At 51.2% G+C, this 26,380-nt stretch overlaps 2 protein-coding genes and 4 non-coding genes across 6 annotated transcripts in view; 4 read left to right on the top strand and 2 right to left on the bottom strand.

Annotated features, from left to right (window-relative positions):
• Window positions 1-26,380, bottom strand: part of LOC142603549 (olfactory receptor 10C1-like) — a 178,324-nt gene that overhangs the window by 12,496 nt on the left and 139,448 nt on the right.
• Window positions 4,525-5,466, top strand: LOC142603573 (olfactory receptor 12D1-like). The gene has a single exon (XM_075765039.1). It carries the CDS (start codon window positions 4,525-4,527, stop codon window positions 5,464-5,466), a length of 942 nt encoding a protein of 313 aa, XP_075621154.1.
• TRNAM-CAU (transfer RNA methionine (anticodon CAU)) lies at window positions 9,633-9,704 on the top strand. The gene has a single exon. It is a non-coding gene; the product is annotated as a tRNA-Met (tRNA).
• TRNAG-UCC (transfer RNA glycine (anticodon UCC)) lies at window positions 11,150-11,221 on the top strand. Its single transcript has one exon. It is a non-coding gene; the product is annotated as a tRNA-Gly (tRNA).
• On the top strand, window positions 16,335-16,406 carry TRNAM-CAU (transfer RNA methionine (anticodon CAU)). Its single transcript has one exon. It is a non-coding gene; the product is annotated as a tRNA-Met (tRNA).
• TRNAS-AGA (transfer RNA serine (anticodon AGA)) lies at window positions 19,019-19,100 on the bottom strand. The gene has a single exon. It is a non-coding gene; the product is annotated as a tRNA-Ser (tRNA).

The following is a 26,380-nucleotide window of genomic DNA, read 5'->3' as shown; positions in this document are numbered from 1 at the left end:
CAAGAAAAAATGCCATGACTCCAAACGTCCCTCCCCTTCCTTCCCCTTCCCCCAGCCCCTTCTATGCTGAGCATGACATCACATGGTATGGAATATCTCTTTGGTCAGTTGGGGTCAGCTGTCCCGGCTGTGTCCCCTCCCAACTCCTCGTGCCCCCCCAGCCAAGAAAAGGCCTTGACTCTGTGCGAGCGCTGCTCAGCAGTAACAAAAACATCTCTGTGTTACCAACAGTGTGTTTTCCGCACAAATCCAAACCCTAGCCTCACACTAGGTACCATGAAGAAAAGTAAGTGTCTCTCATCTGAAACCGGGACAGCAGAGGATGTGGGAGTGAAGCAGCGTGAACAGGATCAGAAGACACAGTTAGAGAACACTTAGGTCAGTTGTCCATTGAGAAGTTCATGAGACTGGATGGGAAGCAGCCCAGGGTGGCGCTGAAGGAACTGCTTGATGCCACTGCAAGTTCTCCCTCTTCTGCCTTTGAAAGGCCATGGTGACCACAGGAGGTCCTGATGCCTGCAAGAAGGCAAACAGCACACCCCTCTTCAAGAAGGGCAAGAAGGAGGAGCTGAGGAACCACAGCGTCACCTCAGTACCTGGGAAGGTGATGGAATTAATCCTTCTGGTAGCCGATCTGAGGTATGTGAAGGACAAGAAGGTGGTTGGGAACAGCCAGCATGACTACAACAAGGGCAAAGCAGGCCTGATCAGTCCGACTGACTTCTGTGATGAGAGAACTGTCTGGACAGGCATGGGAGGGCAGTGGACGTTGTGTACCTTAATTTGAGCAAGTCCTTCAGTACGGTCTCCTAGAGACTCCTAAGATCTAAACTTGGAAGACAGGCACTGGTCAAGCAGCTAATAATGTCAATGGTCAGGACTGCCAGGCTGAACAAGAAGTCAAAGGTGTGCCAGAGGGTGCCCTTGCTGCAAGGAAGTCCAAATGCATCTTGGGCTGCATGGGCAAGAGCACAGGCAGCTGGTGGAGGGCAGCGATCCTTCCCCTCTCTTTGGCACTTCTGAGATCACTTCTGGAAGAATGTGCCCAAGGTTGGGCGGCCCAGTACTGGAAAGGGTTTACCTAGTGGAGCAAGTCCAGTGGAGGAACACAGGGACACCAGGGTGGTTAGTGGTCTGACACACCTGGAGGACAAAGAGAGAGACCGGGTTTGTTCATCCTGGTCCCTTGCTAGGGGAAGGAGATCGTACCGCTGTCTGCAACTACTTCCTGTGGGGGTGGATTCTCTTAGAGAAAATGGGGGCAAATATTTCTTGGAGGGGCACAGTGATAAGATGCAAGGTGATGGGCGCAAGTGGAAACCTGGGAAATTTGCATTAGATACAAGGGAACATGTATTCACCTTGCGGGGAGTCAGGCTTGGAACAGGCTGCTCAGCGAGTCTGCCTAAATATCCTTCAAAGTGTTGAAGACTTCACTAGGCAACAGCCTATCCAGTTGGCCTGATTTGAGCAGGGAAAGGACCGGAGACTGCAGAGGTTTCTTCCAACCAACATTATTCTGTGTGCCTACAAAACTATGCTGAACATACTGGGTCTTCAAACCCAGGATCACTCTGGAGCTGTGCTGCCAGGTGCTTTATTGAGGAAAAGTTAAAGCCACCTTTCCTGGAGAGAGGCGTCTTTGTGATTCAGAAGGTCCTGTGGGATTTCCACACCGACATCAGAACTACTTGAACTAGAATTGACCGTGTTGCTTCTGTAAACAGTTGTGGAAATTTTTCCACAGCACTGGAAATGAAGCTTAAGATGCAAATTGGGGATATTTTTGACAACACAGAGGCCAGAAATTCTTCCTTATATGTGGAATGCCAACAAAAATAAAAAATCAGAAATCTTGGCACATCAGAATGGATGGAACTCATCCTTGGTTTCACAAATTGTAATATTTGAAAGAGTTTTAGGAAACGTTGCCCAAACCCTGCTCCAGTTCAGCTGAGGTTGCACGACTCATGCCTCCATTGCCAGTAGAAATAGCCCGAAACTCTCTGCACTGACAGGGAGATCTTTGTGTTTGATTTATTAGTTCTTCCTTTGGGGATGGGGGCATTTGTAGGGGTTTGTTTTGTTCTTGTGAGCTAGTCTCTGTGGGCTGCTTCAGTGTTTGTCTTCTGTTTTGCAGGCAACTTGTCTATGCATTATGTTTAGGGAACACTTTGTTGCTCTGCAACTCACCATTGATTCACAAATCTCACCTCAGGAGACTGATCAAAGCAAAAGGAAATTTACTTCCCCCATCACGTTGTTGATATTTTGCATGTTCTGGACCCGATAAAAAGACTTTTTTTTGCCCTCTAACTAGGTCATCAGAGATTTCTGGTCCAGTTTGCAAAGCTTCCTCCTTGCATCCCACCTGAATAACAACAAGCCCCTGAGAACTTGCAGTAGTCGTTGTCATCATGGCTGCAGCATTAATCTCTCAGTTAGAAGAATGTTGAGTAGATACGGAAGAAGAACGGAGAACAGAAATCCTCATTCTTTTAACTCCACAAAATAAATGGCTTTGCTTCCCATCTCACTATCAGAGGGCCTTACTACAAGGAGAAAAACACTGATTGGCAGTGAGGTGAGGCTTCTGCAGCATTATCGTTTTTCTGCAATACTGTAGCATTTTTATAGTTGGAAAAACAGGCAAGCTTCAACATTCAAAGTCTTTTCTTTGCAGTTGTGTTTAAGCAAGAGTCTTAAAATAAAATAAAAAAAAGAAGATTGGGACAACTGTTTTGTCTTGAGAGGAGGTGTTAATCAGCTAATTGTAGAAAATATTAGTCAGGATCTGTGAAACAGAAGGGAAGTGATAGAAAGAGAAGAACAAATGTTTCGAAGGCATAGGGGAAAGGGATTAGATCACCTGTGGTTGACTAAGAAAACCAGGCAGAATCAGAGGAGGTTGTGGGACACACCTTTATGGAGTGATGTCTTTCTGCAGATGGATTTCAGTGAGGAGGGCTTTGGTCCCTAACGGTGGCAAATAACGTGTAGGAAATGGAGGCATTTGTATTTCACAGAGGATTGCATCTACACCTCTTCAAATGCAGGTGACTGACTCAAACGTGGACAAATCTATAATACTCTCAGTTCTAATGCTTCCAATAGAGCTTGTTCAAAGCTCAGCCTAAAAGTATTTTCAGAGAAATAAGACCAGTTGTTTAGAGTGGACGCCTATGTGCGCAAATTACCTGTAGGCTATGTGCTCATGTTCTTTTGTTATGCAATCAGATTAGCAGTTTCCTGTTGATTTACTTTTGCCATGCTGAATTAATAAGCTAAAGAAATATGAGAAAGAGAGTGACTGGGCTGGAGATATATCCTAATGACTTTCAAAAATCACCTCTTTCCAAAAAAAGTATGTAGTAGAACGGGATGGACAAGAAAGACTATGAAATCTATCTATGTGTGTTTTAAACTCTTTACAGGAAATATTTTGGAAGTGATCCTTTTTCATTAGTTGTGTTATTAACATTAATCATGACTGCATTGAATGTACAGCGAAAAGTACTCGTCTTGTGGAATTTGAAGTCTGTATTGTAAGCCAGAAGTACCTGTGCCTACCTGCCCTAGTAAAATAATCACAGGAGTTTGTTCTTTCTTGTCTATGGTTGGGACATACCCACAGTGATAAACAAACTTATCTGAAACAGAAAAAAAGTGAAAGCAAGTGCATAGTCATTTGCATTCTAGAAGACTAGCAATACCAGCAGAGCTGACCATATCGTCTACGTGGGGGAGTACGGTCGGCTTCCAGTGTGATGAGCCCGTTTGTCTGGAACTTGCACCAGCTACCTCGGCTCCTGCAAATTCCGTCTTGCTCCGTCATGGTGCTGTGGGAGGTGAGCTGCTGGCTTTTGTCCCGCTCTGCTGCTGCTGCTCAACAAAAAGACATTGTTGAGGCAAAGTATGCAGTCCAATAGCAGATCACATCCAACGCATCCTCCTCCTTTATTCTCAGCAACATACAAAAGACGGGCAGATGACTGTATGGTACCTCGGAGCACCTTCTGGTGGCTGCTCTTAAAAAATGGAAATCGTGCAATTTTTAAGATCAAAGAACTCCCTGGCAGAGATGGTAGTGATTAGAAATGTGGAACTTGGAATTCACTTAATGAAACGTAGGCACAATAGTAGAAAGAAAGCATCAGGAGTGATTCACATGATGAGTTAGAAGCTTTATTGATGAGATCAAAGGCTGTAGCAGGAAGTTACAGATGAGCAGAACTGAAATATGAAAGTGGCTGGTTTGGTTTTAATGTTTTCCCCTCTGTCATACTTTTCTGGTTTCTTTGTTCTAGACAGAAAGTAGGAGTACACTACACTAAAGTTCTTTTTCGCCATGTTAATTACTTGAGTTTCTATGCAGCTTTTATGTTTGATTACATGTGAGATGTTTTGCTTGTTTCTGCATTTGTTTGGATGAAAATAGCACAGAAACAATGAGGTTTGTAATGCTGTTACTCCTCACAGCTGTGGAACCTTGACATTTTCCCTTTGCTTCTTACTGTTCTAGCAATGTGTAACCAGACAGAAGTCCGTGAGTTCATCCTTTGGGGCATCACTGAGGTCCAGGGGCTGCAGCACTTTTTCTTCACCTCCTTTCTCTTGCTCTACTTGACCTGTCTTCTGGGAAATGGTGCCATTGTGGCCAGGGTGATATCTGAGCCGCGGCTCCACCCACCAATGTACTTCTTCCTGGGGAACCTCTCCTGCCTGGACATTTTCTACTCTACAGTCACTGTTCCCAAGATGTTGACTGGCTTTCTCTTTGGGCATCAGCCCATCTCCTTTGGTGGGTGCTTGGCGCAGCTCCACTTCTTCCACTTCCTGGGCAGTACTGAGGCTGTGCTCCTGGCCACCATGGCCTACGACCGCTACGTGGCCATTTGCAACCCTTTGCGCTACGCCCTTGTCATGAGCCCACGGACTTGTCTGCTGCTGGCTGTGGCCAGCTGGTCCACTGGCTTTGTACATGCCACGATGCACTCAGTCATGACCTCTCAACAGAGTTTCTGTGGCCACAACCACATTCGTCACTTCTTCTGTGACATCAAGCCACTGTTGAATTTGGCGTGCAGTAGTACCAGCCTCAACATGACCCTCCTCAACGTTGTCACCACGTCTATTGCTCTCGGCCCCTTCACTCTCATAGTGCTCTCCTACCTCTACATCATCTCCTTCGTCTTCCAGAAAGTCCGGTCCCAGGAAGGAAGATGGAAGCCCTTCTCCACCTGTGCTTCCCACCTCACCGTTGTGGCTCTCTTGTACATACCAGTGCTCTTCAATTACACACCACCCTCCTCAGGAAGCTCCCCTAAAAGGGATGTGCCAGTGTCTCTCGTGTACAGTGCGGTCACCCCAGCTCTGAACCCCTTGATCTACACTCTTAGGAACCAGGAGGTGAGATCTGCCCTGAAAAAAATGTTACAGAGAAAATTCTTTCCTGGAGGAAAGTGACTGAAACAAGGACAAGGCTCAGAAAAGTCAGAAAACAGAGACTGAAAAACTACTGATTATCTCAAGTAGTTTAACACATTCAGAAGTTACTTGCATAGATCTAAATCAGGGGAGGTATTCAAGGACTTGACGATTCTTCCATCATTTTTAGATGTCCTGCGGTACCCCATCTGGTCTCCAGCTTCCAGCACGGAAGTCTGCATGTCTCCTGCAGGACTTGAGGCATAGCTGACAGATACAGAGAATCGGGGGCAAGCGCCTGGCTACAGGTATGATTTCTGGAGTTGATACCTTGACCCGGCTGGCCATGCATTTGCAATCCACAGATTTTAGAAAGATTTCATTCTATCCAGCTTGACAGTTCAGAGCCATGCAACAGTACTAAGCATCTGACAGTGAGGCATTTAAAACAATACTCGCTGCAGGAGCACGCATGTGATTTGGTCGCTTAAGAAAAGGCATCTGTAGGCATCCTGTGAGAGACTTGTGTGTGTCCTCTACCTGATGTGCCAGAAAGACACAGGAATCCATTTGGCTCTGCTTCATATGTGCCGATCCTGTGGAACAGGCAAGCTATCAACAGAAGATGTGAACAGACTCCTGGATGTTGGCAACAGGCCCTGAAGAGAAGCAGGCTTGGATGTCCCCATGCCAGCTAGCACCTAAATTCCATCAGCATACAAACACCTACCTGTAGGCGCTTGCTGCCACTTCAGATGCTCAAAGGTATCCTGCATGGCCTTCCAGCTGCCACTTCAAAATGACATGCAGGTCTCGTTGGTGCTTGACCAAACCGACAGCCTTGTGCTAAAGGCTTGGGTACAGAGGATCTTTAATGGCACCAGTGCGTATGTTGAGACAACTGCATGAAGCGCCTTCAGCTGAGTTCCACTCTCCTGCCCATCCTACTTATCCCTGACTGTGTTAAATGCTTTCCTCAAGACTTCTACAGATGGTGTGGTGGGCTGGCCCTGGCTGGAGGCCAGGTGCCCACCAGAGCTGCTCTCTCACTCCCCCTCCTTAACTAGACAGGGGAGAAAAGGTATAACGAAACGCTTGTAGGTTGAGATAAGGACAGGGAGAGATCACTCACTAGTTACCGTCACGGGCAAAACAGACCGAACTTAGAGAGGGAATTCATCTAATTTATTACCAAGCAAAACAGAGTAGAGGAATGAGAAATCAAATCAAATCAAATCTTAAAACACCTCCCCCCACCCCTCCCATCTTCCCGGGCTCAACTTCACTCCTGACTCCAACCTCCACCACCCCTCAGTGGCACAGGAGGACGGGCAATGGGGGTTACAGTCAGTTCAGCACACATTGTTTCTGCCGCTTCTTCATCCTCAGGGGGAGGACTCCTCTCATCATTCCCCTGCTCCAGCATGGAGTCCCTCTCATGGGAGACAGTCCTTCACCAACTTCTCCAACATGAGTCTCTTCCACGGGGTGCAGACCTTCAGGAGCAGACTGCTCCAGCGTGGGTCCCCCACAGGGTCACAAGTCCTGCCAGCAAACCTGCTCTGGCGTGGGCTCCTCTCTCCATGGGTCCACAGGTCCTGCCAGGAGCTTGCTCCAGCATGGGCTTCCCACGGGGTCACAGCCTCCTTCAGGTGCCTCCACTTGCTCTGGTGTGGGGTCCTCCACGGGCTGCAGGTGGAATCTCTACACCCCCTCATCCTTCCTCCATGGGCTGCAGGGGGATCTCTGCTCCGGCGCCTGGAGCACCTCCTCCCCCTCCCTCTTCACTGACCTTGGTGTCTGCAGAGTTTCTTACATCTTCTCACTCCTCTCTCTGGCTGAAAAAGCTCCCTCTAACTTGGCTTTTTTTCCCTTCTTAAATATGTTATCACACAGGCACTGACTGGCATGGCCTTGGCAGCGGGTCCGTCATGGAGCCGGCTGGCATTGGCTCTATCAGACACAGGGGAAGCTTCTAGCAGCTTCTCGCAGAAGCCACCCCTGTAGACCCCCCCTGCTACCAAAACCTTGCCACGCAAACCCAATACAGATGGTGACGCCAGCTTCCAAAAAGGGCAAAGACCATACATGTGCTTTCCTTGTGGGCCAAACCAAGGAGATATCTCTGCTACCAACTTCATTGGTGTAGACTGACTTTTGCCCAATAGCTGACAGCTTGCACCTTGTGGAATAAACCGCCCATGGCCACATGGCATACTCTTTATGTTAGCTCTCTTTTGGGTCTCATCCAGTGTGCAGCCATCTAGCACAACTCCCAAAATGTGGATGTTCTTGTTTAAATTTTTCAGTTGCAAAAGGGGGTCTGTGGCAGCTTAGAGAGGCGTGGCAATTTTCACTTTTTACTAACATTTTGCCCTGCATCTCTGTTCTGTGACCCTGGAGGTAACAGGAAGAAATGAAAATGGTGTTTGAGAGTTCTGCAAAAAAGAAATGAAGGAAATTCTGACCGAGTACATAAGAAACCAATGCCCTGTGGTAGGTATGGAATTGAAGAGTGTATCATGACACAGGTAAGGTAGTCTATGCTGCCTCTGGCCATTGTACAAAAGGCACAATTGGGACCATACAGTGTTCTCATGGAATAGTTTCCACCTGGTGGAACTTTCTATCTTCTTTGTGCCAATGCCATGTCATGGGTATATATGTGCTAGAAACCTGTTTGGAAAAAGTGAATTTCAGCTATGTCTTCTAAACAATCAATCTGAGTCTGTACGGCCAAACTGAGCCTGTGATTATAGCTGTGGTGCTGAGACTCAAAGACGAGGTTCCAAACAGGCATAATCTGGAACAGAGGAACTTGGAATTACCAAAAAAACCCACCCAAGCCCTTAAAAAATTTCCCCATGCCCAAACATTAGCCAATGACAAGAACTAATGAGAAAATGGTTGCATTAGAATAAATGGATATTAAAATAGCTGCCGTACTTCACATTGTGGATTTCAAATTTGATTAATTTTAAGAGATTCTGAGAGCTGTGGTCAAGTGTGTGTTAAGAGTAGCTGAATCTAAAGTACTAAAAGAGGTAGGGAATTCCTGTAGTTCTGGGTGGGGGAGCTGAATGACTGCTCCTTGCCCTAGTTTTCATGTCCTGCTAGAATCATAGGATCATTTAGATTGGAAAAGACCTTTAAGATCATTGAGTCCAACAGTTAACGTAACAGTGACCTACTAGTGCCTACCTTAGGATGACATACACTGCATTATTTACAGTTGTTTTCACATGCTATGTAAGGCAAAATACAGGTGAAAACAAATATGATACATTATTTCACTATGTTTATTTACTTGTTGAGATAGTCATACTACAATAAAATAAATATATTTAGATGGTGATTTTTTTAAAATAACAGTGGTTTTGTCTTATTATTTTCCTTTTTTAAAATGAGAAATGTCATTATGGTCCTTGTGAGTTCATCAGGGCAAAATCAATTTTGCTGGACAATATTTCTGCCTACTGAAAAAAAAGGAACCCTGAACATCATTGAAATAATTTCAATTAAAATCTCTCACGAGTTTACAGACCTGTATCTAAAAAGCTTATCAGACTTTAAGGTGCATATTTATACCTAATTTTGGATCCATTTAATACACTTTAAAAGGTGCGTTTTCTCTCCATTAATTGTACTCTACAATTCCTAGATGATCAGCTAAAATTTAGACAATGACACTTTTCAGATCAAATTAATTGCTACTAAAAAGGGTTCAAGAACAACAGTTGCATTAGCAGCTGCAACCATTTTACTGTGATCAACTTGTACACAGAAAGTTAGGAGTGATCAGTGCAGCATCAGGACCCTGTACAGTCTAAAATTTCTGGAGGAATGTATTTGACACTAAAATCTCAATTAAAACAAATTACTGTTGACATACAAAGCTTGTTTCAAATCACCAGCACATTGATATTGACATTGACATTGACCATTATTTATCTTGGCAGTTCACTGCTTTGCCCAAATATAAATGTAGTTTAAGCTTATTTTGGCGTGAGCCAGGTGTCCCTGGCAAGGCTCCAAAATCTTGTACAAAGTTCATCCTGAGAGATAAATCAGTTTAGGAAAAGGAAAAGCATGTGCAGGGCACAGGGCAGAGGAAGGGGAAGCATGGTGAGCACAAGCGCTGGAGCTGGCAGTGCCAGGGAGCGGCAGGCAGGGCTGTGGGAGGTCCCGGCTGAGGTGCTGGGGGGAGCAGAGTGGCGCAGCGGAAGCGTGCTGGGCCCATAACCCAGAGGTCGATGGATCGAAACCATCCTCTGCTAATTGCTCTTTTTTTTTCCAGCTCCTGAACAGCCACAGCCTCTCCCTTGCATGTTACAGCATCTTACACCACCAGCACTGCTGCGCTCCTGCTCTCTGCCCACCCATGGCCGTGGCCCTCCTGCTCCCTCTGCCCCTTCTCTCTGCCACCGCCACCTTCTTTCTCCTTTGCTTTCTTAGCAGCCAGCACGCCCAACGTGCCCCTCAGCAAGGCAGACGGGTGGGTGTGGAGCAGCAGGCAGAGCACAGCACACAGCTCCCCCCCCACCAGGCAGTGGGTGTCCCGGGGACCCAGGTCTGTCTCCCTTCCCAGCAGGCAGCCTGATCCCCAACTTCCCAGCCACAAGCGCGGACCTCCAGGGCTCTGCAGGTGGGCAGGAGGATGAGGCTGGTGCTACTTTGGGAAACACCAGTGCAATCGACTCAAACAGCTGGGGGATTTCTCTGGCCTCGCCTCTTTGCTGCTGGGCCCACTGGCAGGTGCAGCCAGGAGCAGGGCTGAGCAGGGATTCCCAATGGGCTCTGTATTGGCTAGATGTGGCTAGGTGGTGGTGGTGGAGGGGAGAGGGGGTGCTGCAGGGTGGCCTCTGCGAGAAGAGCTAAGGGGCTGCCCTGTGTCAGAGACAGCCAGTTCCAGCTGCACAGTGCACCCACCGTACACCACAGCTGAGCCATCAGCAAAGTTTGTGGCCCCTCTGTTTTTCACATACTGCAGAAAGGGCACCAGAGGCTGGGCAGAGAGAGGAGGAAGGAACAGAAAGAGTGGGAAAGAGCAGAGGGAAGATGCATCCCGCTAGGGCAGGTAAAGGAGTCTGCTGTGAAGAAGTTGACCTGGGACAGGGGAGAGGAAAGGTGGTGGTTTGCGTTTGTCTTTTTGTTTCTCGCGAGGTGAACCGGTTTGAATTGGCAAAAAATGAATTTTGCACGAGTCAAGCGTGCTTTGCCCACGACAGTTTTTGCTAAGCCGTGTCCTAGTGTTTATCTTGACCCATGAGGTTTCCCATGCTGTTTTCAGAGCTCGGCATCCCCCGGAGGGTGGGGCAAGGCGCGAGCATCTGGGTGGGTGTTTGCACAGAGTGCTTACACCACGAGAGGATCATAGAAAGGCACGTGCACTTGCATAGGACATGCACGGCTGGCACATGTATGAAGGCAGCTGGGGAGCGGCACCATTGGCAGCAGCCATCATCTTGAGGTTCCCTAGCCACCATGTGACACACGGAGGAGCACACACACCCACACACATATGCCATGAGCGTGAGGTCGTGTGCGTGCAGGGCGCGGGAAGGAGGAGTCCGTCCAGTCTGTGAAGCGGAGGAGCAGGAGAGAGGCCAGTTTGTGAGGTGGAAGGGCGGGAGGCAGGCGAGTTTGGGAAGTGGAGGAGCAGGAGGGAGGGAGGCCAGGCTCCGGGCTGGAGGAGGAGGAGGAGGCAGCAGTGCCTGCAGCAGCGTTGGTGGTATAGTGGTGAGCATAGCTGCCTTCCAAGCAGTTGACCCGGGTTCGATTCCCGGCCAACGCAGAATAGCTTTTCTTTAGCTGGTGCAGGGTGCCTAGGAAGCAAGCACAGAGCAGCCGATGGCAGGCACCGCTGCTGCTCGCTGTCAATCCATGCTTGCAGGCACAGATCTCAGCCCTGCTCCTCCCAGCACATGTGGCGGCCCTGCCTCCACACAGCCCCTGAAAATACCTCCATGTCCCCCAGCCCAAGCATCTCTGCCTGCTCCCAGGCCTGTAATGGGGGAAAGCCTCAGTCCTGTTCCTGGGTCCCACAAGAAGAGCCCCAGGTCTTGTAAGCTGCGTTGTGCAACCCCGGACTGTTGTGACCAGAGCAGTACACAGGCAGGGTCCCTGTAATCCAGGCTGAGAGGCAACAGCCTCTAGTCTGGTCCTCTACTCCCTCCCATGATGTATGTACTTTGCTGGACAGGGTCTCTTTTCATTGCTAGTGCTCCTCAGTTTCTCTCCCAGGGACCTCAGATGAAGGTGCTGATGAGATCTGCTGACACAGCATCAGTTGCTTGGGGACCTGGAGGACAGCCAGGTGAGAACAGTGTATTCTTCCTGCTGGGGTGGCTCCAGGCTGGGCTCCTCACGTGGTGATGGTACAGGAGCCAGATGAGAGGGATTTTTGGTCTGGCCCAATGCCGGACCTGCTGCTGCTCCTGCTGGTTGCACCTGGCAAGAAAAGCATGCTGCTGTGACAGGGTACAAATAAAGATCAGTAATGCCTAGGTAGGGACCATGGCATACACTATGCTTCATGTGGCCAGGTATGCAATTTGGGGGCACGGTGGAAGGATGCCTGTTCTTTATGTAATGTCTTAAAGTCACACTGGAATGAACTTGCTCTCCAACTTCCTCCATCTTTTCCATGTCTCCAGTGCTGGCTGGTCAAATGGGGGGTTTCATCCCATTCCGATGGAATGATGACCTGTCTTCAGAGCAAAGCGTTATTTCTTCTATAGCACTAAAGCGTTATTTCCTCTATAGCACTCTTTCCTGAAAACAGACCCTGGTACACATTGTAAGTTGGTTTGAAATAGTAGGTTTAACAAAGAAGACTGCACATCTCAGAGACCCTGTGCCCCCAGCCCATGTGCAGAGCCAATGACCTACCCTGTCCAGGCTCTGGCATTGCAGAGACATCCTGAAGTTTACTGCAACTGGATGTAATGATGTTTCTGGTAATTAAGAAGTAAAACACCCTAATTTCTCTTGCAGCTTGTAGCCTGTGGGCCAAGGCAAACACAAGAAGCCTCTCACAACTAGACTACCTGAAAAGGACAAAGATTCTCAAGTCTCTGATTTCAGGGTTGCTTAAAGCAAAAAAAGCAACATTTTTTGCTGTGCTTACAGTCAAAAACCATTCTGGGCAGTAAGGTTGTATGGAATGTTTGGGTTAGTACAGTATTTACAGACTCCTACTCTGTCATCAGCAGCGCTACAAGCAAGTGGAGTTACAAAGATGGGGATTGTGATTGCGCATGCTGTTCCCTACTGAAATGCCCATCCTAACCCCATCTTGCAGTCACACTGCATATCTCCAGACCTGAAAACCAGCACTTGCTTCCTTTCCACTCCATACACATCCCTGGAGTTTATTCCCACACCAATGAAAGAGTGAATTGGAATGGCTGTTTTTTGTTATGGCTATGGCGATAACTTGAACAGGCACTGATGCCTCTTCCAACCAGTGGTCTGGGCTCAGCTTGGAAAGCAGAGATCCTGTTGGAAACAACAAATCAGCATGTAGGAGGATGACCAAAGAGATACCTGCGTTCGACCCTGAAAGAGACCAACACCCAAATTCACCTGTTTTGCTCAGTAAATTCATCCCAGAGGCCAAAGGCCCGGATGGTCTGGTCTGAGGAGAGGCAGGGGGCAGGGAGCTAGAAGTTCACGGCTCTTTTTCCTGTGTAAGGGATGGGGTGGCCCATTGCACACATTTAAAGTTTCAAAGTAACATTGGATTAGTCCCCCTGAGCACCTGGGAGTCATCATGATGTGGCAGAGCTGGAAAAAACCCTGAGCTCCAAGCAAACATTAGTCACCCTCTAGGCCTATTCTGGACATGGAGCTAGAGGTGGAGATGGAGGGCAGCAAAGCGTATCTTCAGAGAGAGCTGAGGAAAAGACAGACTGATGCTGAGGTCTCTGTTTCCTCTCTGCTCTGCGTTTCAGCTTTGCCTCCCTCACCCAGAGATGTCTTGCTTCAGACCCTGCCTCCAAACGCCCTGCGGCGCCTCTGGCCCAACCCCACTTGCAAGCAGCTGCAGTGAGCCCTGTGTCGCCCGCTGCGCTGACTCGACGGTGTTCATTGAGGCCTCCCCGGTGGTGGTGACCCTGCCGGGCCCCATCCTCACCTCTTTCCCTCAGAGCACAGCCGTGGGATCCTCTCTGTCCGCTGCTGTTGGGAGCTCCCTCAGCGCCGGGGGGGTTCCCATCTCTTCTGGGGGCTCCCTTGGTCTGGGGGGGTCAGGGCTGTGTCTGCCTCCCCTCCGCTGCAGCCTGAACTGCTGAAGCCGGCGCATCATCCCCTTCGGAGCAGGAAGGAAGACGGGGACCCTGCAGCAGCGGGAGCGTGGCCACGGCTTGCAGACGGGCTGGGTGTCCTCATGCCACCTGGCAGGAGGGATCCGTGCTCACTGCTCCTGGCTGCACAGCAGGCCTGGCCGTGCCTCCTCTGGCTCTGCTTTGCTCTGAGCTCCTCCTGGAGAAAGGGCTCGTTCTCTTCTGCTTTGCTGAACCTCCTGCTGATGGCGGGGAGGGTGCCGGAGTTAGGGACTGCTCTTGGTGGGCTGGGATTGCCACCAGCAGGTAGAGCAGGATGGGAAAAGGCCCGTACTTTGTGTGGAGCTTCTCCTTGGCAAACGGGCCATTCTCTGTGCCTCCCTGAACCCTGCAGGCGTGTTTCTTTGTTCTGTGCCACTGCATCTGCTCCTTCTTATTAAAAGACTTTGTGCAGCATAGCTGGAGACTCGTGGTGGTTTGTTCTCCTCCTCCCTCATGTAGATACCCGCTCTGCAAGGAAGAACATCTAGTCTCTGATTGGAGCTTACTGGCAGTTGAGTGTGGAAGCTGGTGGAGGTTGCTACTGGAGCAGCAGAAATAAGCAAGCGGGAAAGAGAAAAACTAAAAAGCCTCACAGAAATGGAGCGTGAGTCAGTAAGCTGGGCATCCCAGCTCTGTGTTGTCTCTCAGGCTCTATTTTGAGTTCCGCCAATGAAAGCACTCGAGAACTGAGCTCATTTCTTCTGGCAGTGTACCCAGCAGGCTTTGTGTGTATGGTGAGAAAGCAGTGACTTTTCACTGCTGGTCCTGACTACCTCCTGGCAGAGCACAGAACTGGGGTTATGAACTGGTCTGAGATGACAACCCTCTCCTGTGGGTTTATAGCCTCCCAGGCTGCCTGTTGCCTGCCGAAGGATGGAAGACTGTGGCCCTTTGATCATTTGCCGGCACATATGGCTACAGCTGGCTGCTGTACTGCTGTGGAGGGGTGGGATGGGAGAAGTGTGTGGTACAGAGTGGAAAGGAATGCCCCACAGGGGAGTAGGCAATGTGGTGTCCCGTGAGAGTGACGTTTGTGCCACAAAGGAAAGCGCACCTGTCAAGGCCTCTGGAAGCCAGGCACCAGGTGCTCACCATGCTCCGTGAAGTTCCCAACCACCGAGCTTTGAGTGGAGCATTGCCCTGAATCTCCCAGGGAGTCACTGAACAAGGGCACTGAAGTGCAAAAGAGGACATGGTGGTGACTGTGCCATCAGGAGTCCATCCCTTCCGTTACAGACTTTGATGCGTAGGCTAGAAGCTGGAGGCTTCCCAGTGGCTTTTTCTCAGTCCCATGCCCACCTGCTCCCAACAGAGCAGCAGCAGAACTGCCCCTGAGAGGAAGAGGGGGTGCTGGTAGCCTGCCTGGGTGCTGCAGCATCTTAAGGAAAAAGGAAACCCTGAGGGGCAAATGCAGAGAGGGCCCGGAGACAGAGAAGGAGAGACAAGCCTTTTACTGGTGCGTGATCTGTTCCACACAGCCATGCCACTGAGGGTGGTGGAAGCAGCACAAGCAAAGGAGAAGCTCAGAGGGGCTGGCAGCATGGATGAAGAAGGAAAGGGACAGTGGGCGGTGGACCTGGAGCTGAGCCAGGGACCTCCTGATCTGCAGTCAGATGCTCTCCTCTGAGCAACAGTCTCTGCAGTGGGCAAGCTGCAGCTATACTCCCCACATTCACATCTACAGCCTCCTCCCAGCCCTCTCTATCCTGCTTTTGCTTTGGCCTCCCCCGCCTGGTTGCGGTGTGCTCTGGCCTGTGGATGTGACAGGGAACCACCTGGAACAGGCAGTGCCCTCGCAGCCCCTTTGAAATGCCAGGTGCTAACTGCTATGCAACTTGCTTAGATGAGCGAACACTACCTAGGACTAAGAGCTTTTATCTCAGGGTCACCGTGACCTGGAGACCCAACCTGAAACACCTCTAACCAGCTGAGAACCGTCCATATTGTAGACAACAAATCCCAGACATATAACCACAGCCAGAACAGCAATCAACCTGAATCTAGTATAAAACATCTCCACCTGCACAAGTCACTGGTTTAGAACAATGAAGACTAACATCGCACCACGTGTTCATATGTGGACCATATGTGCACACCACCTGCACAGGGCAAGCATGTACGGATTATACGAGCAATAGTAACAGACCAGCCCACCCCTCAACATAAGTAATTTGATTGGTCGACACAACTGTACTGTAAAATGTAAAACCCCAGCTTTTCTCTATATCAGGGTCCTATTTCCCTTCGCAATTGGATGCTAAAGGTTCTTGCGTCCCTCCTCAGGCTGCCCCCTCGCTCCAGGGTTTCCTTCAGCACCTGCAGAACCAGCTGGGGTGGTCAAAGAGAAAAGTCTCCAACCAGGGTTATGGGCAGGAGAAGTGTGGAGAAGGGCAAAGCAAGGCCCTTGTGCTTCCCACCACAGGCCCAGGGCCAGTGAGCTTGCCAGGGAGACATTTTTCCTGTCTGGTCGAGGGCACAGGGCAGAGGAAGGGGAAGCATGGTGAGCACAAGCGCTGGAGCTGGCAGTGCCAGGGAGTGTCAGGCAGGGCTGTGGGAGGTCCCGGCTGAGGTGCTGGGGGGAGCAGAGTGGCGCAGCGGAAGCGTGCTGGGCCCATAACCCAGAGGTCGATGGATCGAAACCATCCTCTGCTAATTGCTCTTTTTTTTCCGGCTCCTGAACAGCCACAGCCTCTCCCTTGCATGTTACAGCATCTTACACCACCAGCACTGCTGCGCTCCTGCTCTCTGCCCACCCATGGCCGTGGCCCTCCTGCTCCCTCTGCCCCTTCTCTCTGCCACCGCCACCTTCTTTCTCCTTTGCTTTCTTAGCAGCCAGCACGCCCAACGTACCCCTCAGCAAGGCAGACGGGTGGGTGTGGAGCAGCAGGCAGAGCACAGCACACAGCTCCCCCCCACCAGGCAGTGGGTGTCCTGGGGACCCAGGTCTGTCTCCCTTCCCAGCAGGCAGCTCGATCCCCAACTTCCCAGCCACAAGCGCGGACCTCCAGGGCTCTGCAGGTGGGCAGGAGGATGAGGCTGGTGCTACTTTGGGAAACACCAGTGCAATCGACTCAAACAGCTGGGGGATTTCTCTGGCCTCGCCTCTTTGCTGCTGGGCCCACTGGCAGGTGCAGCCAGGAGCAGGGCTGAGCAGGGATTCCCAAAGGGCTCTGTATTGGCTAGATGTGGCTAGGTGGTGGTGGTGGAGGGGAGAGGGGGTGCTGCAGGGTGGCCTCTGTGAGAAGAGCTAAGGGGCTGCCCTGTGCCGGACACAGCTGGTCCCAGCTGCCTCCACAACACTGAGCCACCTGCAAAGCTTGTGGCATCCGTAGCACCCGTGATGGAGCAGGTGGATATTCCTGAAGGAACTGCAACCCGTGGAGAAGCCGGGCCAGTGAAGAGCTTTCCTGACAGGCCTGAAGCGTGTGGAAGAGTCCACGGTGAAAAACATTTTCCTGTTTAGAACTGCGGCATGTGGACAACCCATGCCGGAGTGACTAGTCTGCAGTGAAGGACCGTAGTTGAGCCATGTAAAAGTGGGAGGAACGGTGCTAGTTTTTTTGTCTCTTATCCCTCACTACCCAAAAATGCACACACGGCCCAATCCTTTTCTTCTCTTCTGGCTGCTCAGGACTGCAATTCGGTGGCGGAATACCACACCACGCCAGGATGAGTTTCTGCTTTCAGTTCCCAGGGATCAAGGTGAGTCTGACCAACCTGTGGTTCCCCAGGTCCTCCTTTGTGCCCTTCTGGAAGATAGGAGTGACACCGTCATTGTGCTAGGCCTCAGGAACTTCTCCTATTTGCCACAATGTTTCAAGAGACAGTCAAGAGTGGCTGTTTCCAGAAGTTCTCCTTCTCTGAGTGCTTCACGAGGTGGAGGTGGGAAGACAGCATGGCTTTCTGCATGGGAGGTCCCTGCTACTTGAGTACCTGATGGGCCAGAAGCCAGAAGATCACTTGGCTGTTGACTGTGAGATCACCTCTGGCTCTACAGGCAAAGGGCCATCCATAGGAATATCGCTTGCGCTAGGTCCTTGTCTTCATGCCATAGTGGATACCACTGCATGGTGTATCTTTTTATATCCAAACAGTTCTTTTTCTTTTTTGATAGTGTCACAAATGGCCGTCAGGCAATCACAGAGCAATATGAGAACCCACAGGGAATGACGCTGTCAAAAGTTGCCTCTTCCCGGCATTCAGTGGGAGGGGGCTTCCGTGCCTGACGTGCTTCTGGGCACACGGGTAGGGTTGTGTCGAGGGCACAGGGCAGAGGAAGGGAAAGCATGGTGAGCACAAGTGCTGGAGCTGGCAATGCCAGTGGGCGTCAGGCAGGGCCGCACTTGGTGCTGGCCAGGGAGATGGAGAGACTGCCAGCTCAGCCAGGATGGCTCAAGATAAGAGCACCATATGGCTCAGCTCGGGTGGCCAGAGGGGAAAGGCAGCATGTGTCCAGGAGGTCCCATGGTGTAATGGTGAGCACTCTGAATCCAGCGATCTGAGTTCAAATCTCAGTGGGACCTTGGCCTTTTGGGCCTCCCTCAGGGCTCTCCTCGGCATGCTTACACCTTAGCCTCTTGCCTTGCTCTTGGGTCAATTGTTTCATGTCCGCAGGTCATCCTTCTTTTCCTGGGCTCCAGCCCTGGCGCTGACATCAGTGCCCCTTCTCCTGCCCTGTGCCCAGCTAACTTCTGCAGCCTTCCTGAGCACTGGCCCCTGTCCCCTCTCTGCTCCCATGTGATGATGGCTGCTCCTGGCTGAGGGGATCCAGCAGTGGCTCAGAGAATCACACAACAGCTGAGGTGGAGATGAGGCAGTCCAAGCCGGGCTCAAGGCAGCACCAACCAGAAGAATTTTTTTCACATCTTTACCTGGCTGGATGTTGGAGATGGCCAAAGAGATGGACCTCCCACAGCCCTGCCTGATGCTCCCTGGCACTGCCAGCACCAGCGCTTGTGCTCACGCTGCTTTCCCTTCCTATATCCTTGCCTGAGCAGGAAAAATGTCTCCCTGGAAAGTTCTCCTCCTTCTGGCCTGTGGTGGGAAGCACAAGGACCTTTCTTTGCCCTTCTCCACACATCTCCTGCCCATAACCCCGGATGGGGACTTTCTCTTTGACCACTTGAGCTGGCTCTACAGGTGTGAGGACAAGTGCTGTAGGCAAGGGGGTTTTACGGTCAAGTCCCACGTTGTTGACAGCCAAGTCCCAAGTCCCAGGGCTGCAGCATGGTCAAGTGCAGGCAGCTCAAAAGGGGACTGCACCCCGTAGTTGGCAGGATTCAAACCTGCGCGGGGAAACCCCAATGGATTTCTAGTCCATCGCCTTCACCACTCGGCCACAACTACCTGCTCCAGGCCTCTCTGCCCTGCTGATCACATCCCTCTGCAATGACACCCGGCTGCCTGGGAGGTTCAGGGCAATGCTCCACTCAAAGCTCTGCAGTTGGGACCTGCACTGAGCGTGACAGCTACCAGGCTTCCAGAGGCCTTGAGAGGCGTAACCCCAGGGACTATGGCTATGGCTTCTTGCACTTTGTCCTCAGCCAGGCACCTGGGATTTCCTGTCATGGGGGGATGATTTCACTCCCCAGCTGGTCTCGGCTCCTTCCAGGGCAGCAGGGAAGTCAGGGCTGGTGGTGGTGGCAGTGGTAGGGTGGGACATTAGACCGCGCTTCGCTTCTCGCATGTACCTGAGGGGGTCTCCAAACCTGCTGTGAGCACTAGGGTGGAGACACTCCTGCAGAGGAGACGTGGTGACCTTCTGGCAGCACCTCCAGTTTCTTGGGGACGTAGGGTGGTGTCAGCCCTTGAACAAAGACTCCAGCTGCCATGCAGGTTGTTGGTGCGTAGGGGGAACGGTTTGCAAGAGTGGGCGAGATCTATGGAAAGGGCAAGGTAGAGCCTGGCTGAGGAAAAGTGTGGAGGAAACAGGAGAGATATGGTTTTGGTGGAGTACGTACATCCAGAGCTTTTTTCCAGCAGTGGCAAGCATTGTCCAGTTCCTGAGCACAGACCAAAATATTACATGACCCACAAACCCCATCATTTACCTCACTAGATGAATACGGGTCGATTTTGGCTTTTGCAGCAGGAAGACAGCATAAAAGAATTCATGTGGAGGTGGTATATCCGGCAGTACGAGTCCAAATGGAGAGCAAGGTTGGGAGGTGGTTGCAGTTGAGAGGGTGAGAATGAGGAGCGGCTGGAGGAAGTGTATGTGTGCAAAGGAGGAGGCTGGCCAGTCTGTGAAGTGGAGGAGCAGGAGGCAGCACTGCCCACAGGTGTGCTGGTGGTGTAGTGATGAGCACAGCTGCCTTCCAAGCAGTGGACCTGAGGTAGAGTCCTTGCCAATGCTGGCAAGATAACAGCAACATTTGTTGCTGTACTGTTAGAGCTATGTGAGCTTTTGGTTAGTAGAGAATTTACAGACGCGCAAACTGTCTTCACAAATGCTACAATTCTTATGAAGAGGGGAACTGTGATGGCACATGCTCAGTGAGAGAAGTGCCATGACTAATTTTCATATGGGGTTTGTGAACACAAATTGAGAGGACTGAAAAGTTAACTTAAATGTCTGTATTAACACGTGCAATGAACAACAGGGCAACTGGCACCACAGGGCTGTGATCCCCAGGTTACAGACTCAAACTCCCTGTCTCTGAGGCTTTTGGGTGATCTGGTATTAGTTCAGGGATCTCTGTCCACAACTGGTGAAAAGATCAAGAAAGAAGGCAGTGCTCTTCCTTGCAGAGCCGGTATCTACCCGAGGGAGGAGGAGAACAAACCACCACGAGTCTCCAGCTATGCTGCACAAAGTCTTTAATGAGAAGGAGCACATGCAGTGGCACAGAACAGAGAAACACGCCTGCAGGGTTCAGGGAGGCACAGAGAATGGCCCGTTTGCCAAGGAGAAGCTCCACACAAAGTACGGGCCTTTTCCCATCCTGCTCTACCTGGTGGCAGCAATCCCAGCCCACCAAGAGCAGTCCCTAACTCTGGCACCCTCCCCGCCATCAGCAGGAGGTTCAGCAAGGCAGAAGAGAACGAGCCCTTTCTCCATGAGCTCAGAGCAAAGCAGAGCCAGAGGAGGCACGGCCAGGCCTGCCGTGCAGCCAGGAGCAGTGGGCACGGGTCCCTCCTGCCAGGTGGCATGAGGACACCCAGCCCGTCTGCAAGCCGTGGCCACGCTCCCGCTGCTGCAGGGTCCCCGTCTTCCTTCCTGCTCCGAAGGGGATGATGCGCCGGCTTCAGCAGTTCAGGCTGCAGCGGAGGGGAGGCAGACACAGCCCTGACCCCCCCAGACCAAGGGAGCCCCCAGAAGAGATGGGAACCCCCCCGGCGCTGAGGGAGCTCCCAACAGCAGCGGACAGAGAGGATCCCACGGCTGTGCTCTGAGGGAAAGAGGTGAGGATGGGGCCCGGCAGGGTCACCACCACCGGGGAGGCCTGGATGGCCACCGTCGAGTCAGCGCAGCGGGCGACACAGGGCTCACTGCAGCTGCTTGCAAGTGGGGTTGGGCCAGAGGCGCCGCAGGGCGTTTGGAGGCAGGGTCTGAAGCAAGACATCTCTGGGTGAGGGAGGCAAAGCTGAAACGCAGAGCAGAGAGGAAACAGAGACCTCAGCATCAGTCTGTCTTTTCCTCAGCTCTCTCTGAAGATACGCTTTGCTGCCCTCCATCTCCACCTCTAGCTCCATGTCCAGAAAGAACCCGCAGCTGATCTTGCTAACGTGCACAAGAGCCGTGACACTGTCGGAAAACACACACTGTGCTTACAGCTCCCACGGCCCTCATCGTGCCCTCCAAGAACAAAGTGGGCACAGGCAAGCTGACCCACTTTTGGAAGAGGCCCCAGCAGAGTGAGTTTAAAGCACCTCTGCAAAGACTGATCATACCCCATCTCCAGAACAAACCTTGCTGCGCTGAAGAAAGCCCTGCATGCTCTTGGCCATTTGGATAGAGCCCATCTACTAAATGTAGGCGGAAATTCTGCTGGGCAGAGCTCCCTGCAGATGAGCCCCATGGACCATTTTCTGCTTGAAAGAACCCCCCTCTTCCCAGCTCTCCCCAGCCAGCCCCATCAAAAGGGAAACCGGTCACAGCCCTTCAGCAGTTCTGTTGCGGGGCCAAGCTGAGGCAGCCCAAGTATCAGCCTGAGCAGCCACCATGACAGCAGCTCAGCCCAGAGGGAGAGATGGAGCGGACTCAGGCTTACCTCGTTCCTCGAGGAAAGGGAGGCAAGAGAGGAGGATGCGGAGCCTGGAGCACCACAGGCTTTTATGCTGTGTCCCAGAGCCCCGTGGGGCCACAAACATTCCTTGCTCATCAAGCACCTAAACACCGAGCAGTTGCCGCTTGCTGAGGCCTCGCTGGTGATTAAGCCCTTGTCTCTTTCATCTGAAATGACTTCCTCATGCTGCATAGCATCTAATGTCAGAATAATTAATTTGTTTCCAGGCCTGCTAAGACCAATTGTCTGGGAGGTCTCAGGCTGCTGCACAGACATTTTAAGTGGCTTTCAGTCACACAGATCACATTCAGTACATCGCCTTCTTCACGGTGACGTTGGTGACCAGTCATGGTGAAATTTGGCTATTAGGGAGACCTCAAGTCAGCTCTCAAGTGCTTTCAGTGCACAGCGTCAGTCTGACCCTGGGAGGCAGCTCTCTCCCAGCAGGTCGTCGTAGGCTCACAGAACATGGTGGGAGAAGAGGCACACATCTTCAGGGATGTGGCCAAGCTCAATGGCAACGAAGGACCATTGTGGGCTGATGGGAGGCCCCGCGCAGGTAGGAGGGAGGGCCATGAGGACCTTGCTTGCACTCATGAGGCTTTATCACAACCTGCTTTTCCTGCCTATGACCCCAGAGAACAAAGGCAGATTTCTAACAATGAAGAGCAGAGCAGGGGGCCGGACAGGTCTCTATGAGGTGACCTCTCCCTGGGATCTCCATAGCCATGTCCCTTGATGACTTGACCAGGTCCTCATGCTTCTTCCAACCAGGGGTCTGGGCTCAGATTGGGAAGCAGAGAGCCTGTAGGAGAGAAGTAAATCAGGGCATAGGAGGGTGATCAGAGAGATGCCCGCACCGTCCCCTGAAAGAGACCCACAGCCAGATCGACCTGTTTGGCTCAGCAAGTTCACCTCAGAAGCCAAAGACCTGGATGACCTGCTTTTAGGAGAGGCACAGGGCAGGTCGGCAAAAGCTCCTGGGTCTTTTTTCTGGGTCAGGGATGCAGTGGCCCATTCCACACTTTTAAATCCAGAAAGGGACACTGGATGCGTGTCCCAGAGCACCTGGGAGTCATAATGATCTGGAAGAGTTGTGAAAACCCCTGAACTGCAGGTAAAGATGAGTCACCCTGCTGTGGACATAGTTCCCCGGCCTGAAACATGCTGGTGATAGAAGAGCCTCATTCCTCCCAAAGTGCTTCTTTCCTCAAGGGCATGTGGTGGGATGTGGTGTGTAACTGGAAAGTTCGGTCTGCTCAGAGCAGGAGGTTGGCCCAGAGGACCTCCAGAGATCCTTTCCAACCATCATTATTCTGGGGTGGGCTGATTCACACAATCCCTTGAGCAGCCACCAAGAGGCAATGCCCTGGGAGGCAGCAGCAGCATGAGATTGCATGGAAGTACCAGTTGTTTCAGGAATGCTGCTAACTTGTGTGGAAATGCCCTTGAGGAAAGTGGCGCACTGGCACTACGAGTTCTGCTATCCCTGGCACCCCTGAGGCTGGGGCACCGTGTTCACTGAAGTCCACAGCACAATGACTCGTGTTTGCCTGGAGTTCAGGGGTTTTCCCAACTCTTCCACATCACGATGACTCCCAGGTTCTCTGAGAAGCTGATCCGACGTCCCTTTGTAGTTTAAAATGCATGGAATGGGCCACCCCATCTCTGACCAAGGAAGAAGAGCCATAAGCTTTTGGCTTGATGCCCTGAGCCTCTCCTCAAAAGCAGGTCATCCAGACCTCTGGGCTCTGGGTGGAATTTGCTGAACAAAACAGCAGCATTTGGGTGTGGGTCTCGTTCTGGGAAGGATGCAGGCATCTCTTTGATCACAAATCCAGGCCGTGGTAGGGAATGATGAGGGTAAGCAAGGTCATCGTGGCCATCACTCCTGCCCACAAGGGGCTTCCCTCCAGCCCACAACGATCGTTCCATTCCATTGATTTTTGCCACATCCCTGGAGAAGTGAGTCCCTTCTCCTGTATGGGATTGTGAAGTCTTGACCTTCTGCCTGAACTTACCCACTGTCTCCTGTGTGTCTATGATGACCTGCAGGGAGAATTGTCTCTCAGGCTTAGCCAGAGTGCTTCCACTGAAAGCATTTGAGAGCTGGCTTGAGGTGTCTTTCCTGGCTCAATTTCACCATGACCGGTGGCCATGCTTACCAGGCATAGAAGCTTACCAAGTAGAAGCGTAACTGATAAATTGTTAGCTTGACCACCATGCATTGAAGAATCGTTGAGGATTGCCAAAGAAGAAGGAAATTAAGGGAAAGGTAATTCCAACAGGGGGAGATCGCTACCACTAACCCATGGACCACCTACCCCAATTATACCACCTACTCTAAACCAATCATTTAATAGAATAAAAAATGGATACCTATTAGAAAGAAGAATATGTTAATGCTGCATTTATAAATAACCACTGATTTGGAGCTTTGAGGTGCTGTCTTGGAAGAGACACCCATATCTGCGTAAATATGCAAAAATACCTCTGCTCTGTGTGTATATTGGCGTATTGCACACTGGGTAAATGAATTCTTCAACAGCATTTCCACACATTTTAGAACCATTCCTGAAACAACTGGTACTTCTGTGCCATCTCCTGCCACTGCTGCCTTCCAAGTCATTGCTGTTTGGTCACTGCTCAAGTGCTCGGCTGGCTCAGTGCACCACAGAATAATGACAGTTAGAAAAAACCTCTGGAGGTCCTCTGGGCCAGCCTCCTGCTCTGAGCAGACCAAACTTCCCAGTTACCTCAGGAAGCTCTGGGCCTTGTCCCGCCGACTTCTGAACGCTGGCACTGGCAGAGAGGTCCCTGTCTCTAGGGCAGCTGTTCTGGGGCTGCACTGCCCCTCCTGTGAGCTATAAAGAGATGGCAGTGAGGTTGCCAGTACTGGAGAGGAGCTCTTGGCTTGCTGCCTTGAGCCTCTCCTCAAAAGCAGGCCATCCAGGCCTCTGGCCTCTGGGGTGAAATTGCTGAGCAAAAAAGGTGAATTTGGGTGTGGGTCTCATTCAGGGAAGGACGTAAGCAGTTATCTCTTTGCTCAAAAAACCAGGCCGTGGTAGAGCATGACGAGTGTAAGCAAGGCCATTGTGGCCATCACTCCTGCCCACAAGGGCCTCCCCTCCAACCCCAACGATCTTTCCATTCCATCTGCTTTGCCACATCCCTGGAGAAGTGAGTCCCGACTCCTGTATGGGATTGTGAAGTCTTGACCTTCTGCCTGAGCTTACCCACTGTCTCCTGTGTGTCTATGATGACCTGCGGGGAGACACGTCTCTCAGGCTTAGCTGGAGTGCTTCCACTGAAAGCACTTGAGAGCTGGCTTGAGGTGTCCTTCCTGGCTCACTGTGATCGGTGGCCATGCTCATCATGAAGAGGGCAACGTGACAAAGGCAATCCATGTGACACAAAGCAGCTTAAAATCTCCCTGCACAGTAGCCTCAGACCTCCGAGTTCATTGGCCTTAAGAATCAGGGACGCAGAAGAATCGTTTTGACTTTAGGAAGCATCACGCTTGCAGATGCTGATCCTGGTAGGGGCCTTCAACCCCCCAGACATCTGCTGGAAAAGCAGCACAGTCAACTGCAAGCAGTCCAGAAAACTAGTGGAGTGAGAGAGAGCCTGACCAGAGGAGAGGCACTGCTGGGCCTGTTTTTTACTAGTGCAGGAGAACTTACCGGGGAGGTGAAAATTGCAGGTAGCCTGGGTTGCTGCGCTCATGCCCAGGTGTAATTCTCAGTCTGGAGCGGTAAAGGATTGTTAAATGTAGGGGAAGGATCCTTAAGCTGAGAAAGGCAACCTTTTGGATGTTTAGGGCACCAGTGTGTGGGGTACCTTGGGAAAGTGCCCTCAGAGATAAAGAAGCCAATGAAAACTGGGAGATACTAAAAGATATATTTCTTGGGGCGCAAGAAGCTCTCCATCCTGATGTGCAGGAAGACGGGCAGAGGAGATCATAGGGGAATGGACTGGGAGTGCAAGGAGTGAATCAGGGAAGCCAAGGCACAGCTGGAGTTGAAATTGGCTATGGACTTTAAAAATAACGAGCAGGGTTTCTTCCTGTACCTATGACCACAAAGGAAGATGAAAGTAACAGTGCCCCCTCTGATGAGCGAAACAGGAGAACTGGCTACAACTGACATGGAACAGGAGAACTAGCTGTAACTTCTATGTCCTAAGTAACTGTCAGGTGAAGTTCCTAAGTCACTATCCATCAAATCTGAAAAGTCATGGCACATTGGGGAAATTTGCAGCACCTGGAAAAGGGGAACCATAAGCCCCATTTTTAAAAGGTGGAAGAAGGAAGACCAGGGCACCTGCAGGCTGGTCAGTCTCCCCTCTGTGCCCTGCGAGATCGTGGAGCTGATCCTCCTGGGAACTATGCTAATGGCA

Source organism: Balearica regulorum, chromosome 12, assembly GCF_011004875.1.
Source record: "Balearica regulorum gibbericeps isolate bBalReg1 chromosome 12, bBalReg1.pri, whole genome shotgun sequence".
Classification (NCBI taxonomy): Eukaryota; Metazoa; Chordata; class Aves; order Gruiformes; family Gruidae; genus Balearica; species Balearica regulorum.
The sequence above is the reverse complement of the archived record's forward strand: the minus strand, read 5'-3'. Positions and strand labels throughout refer to the sequence as shown.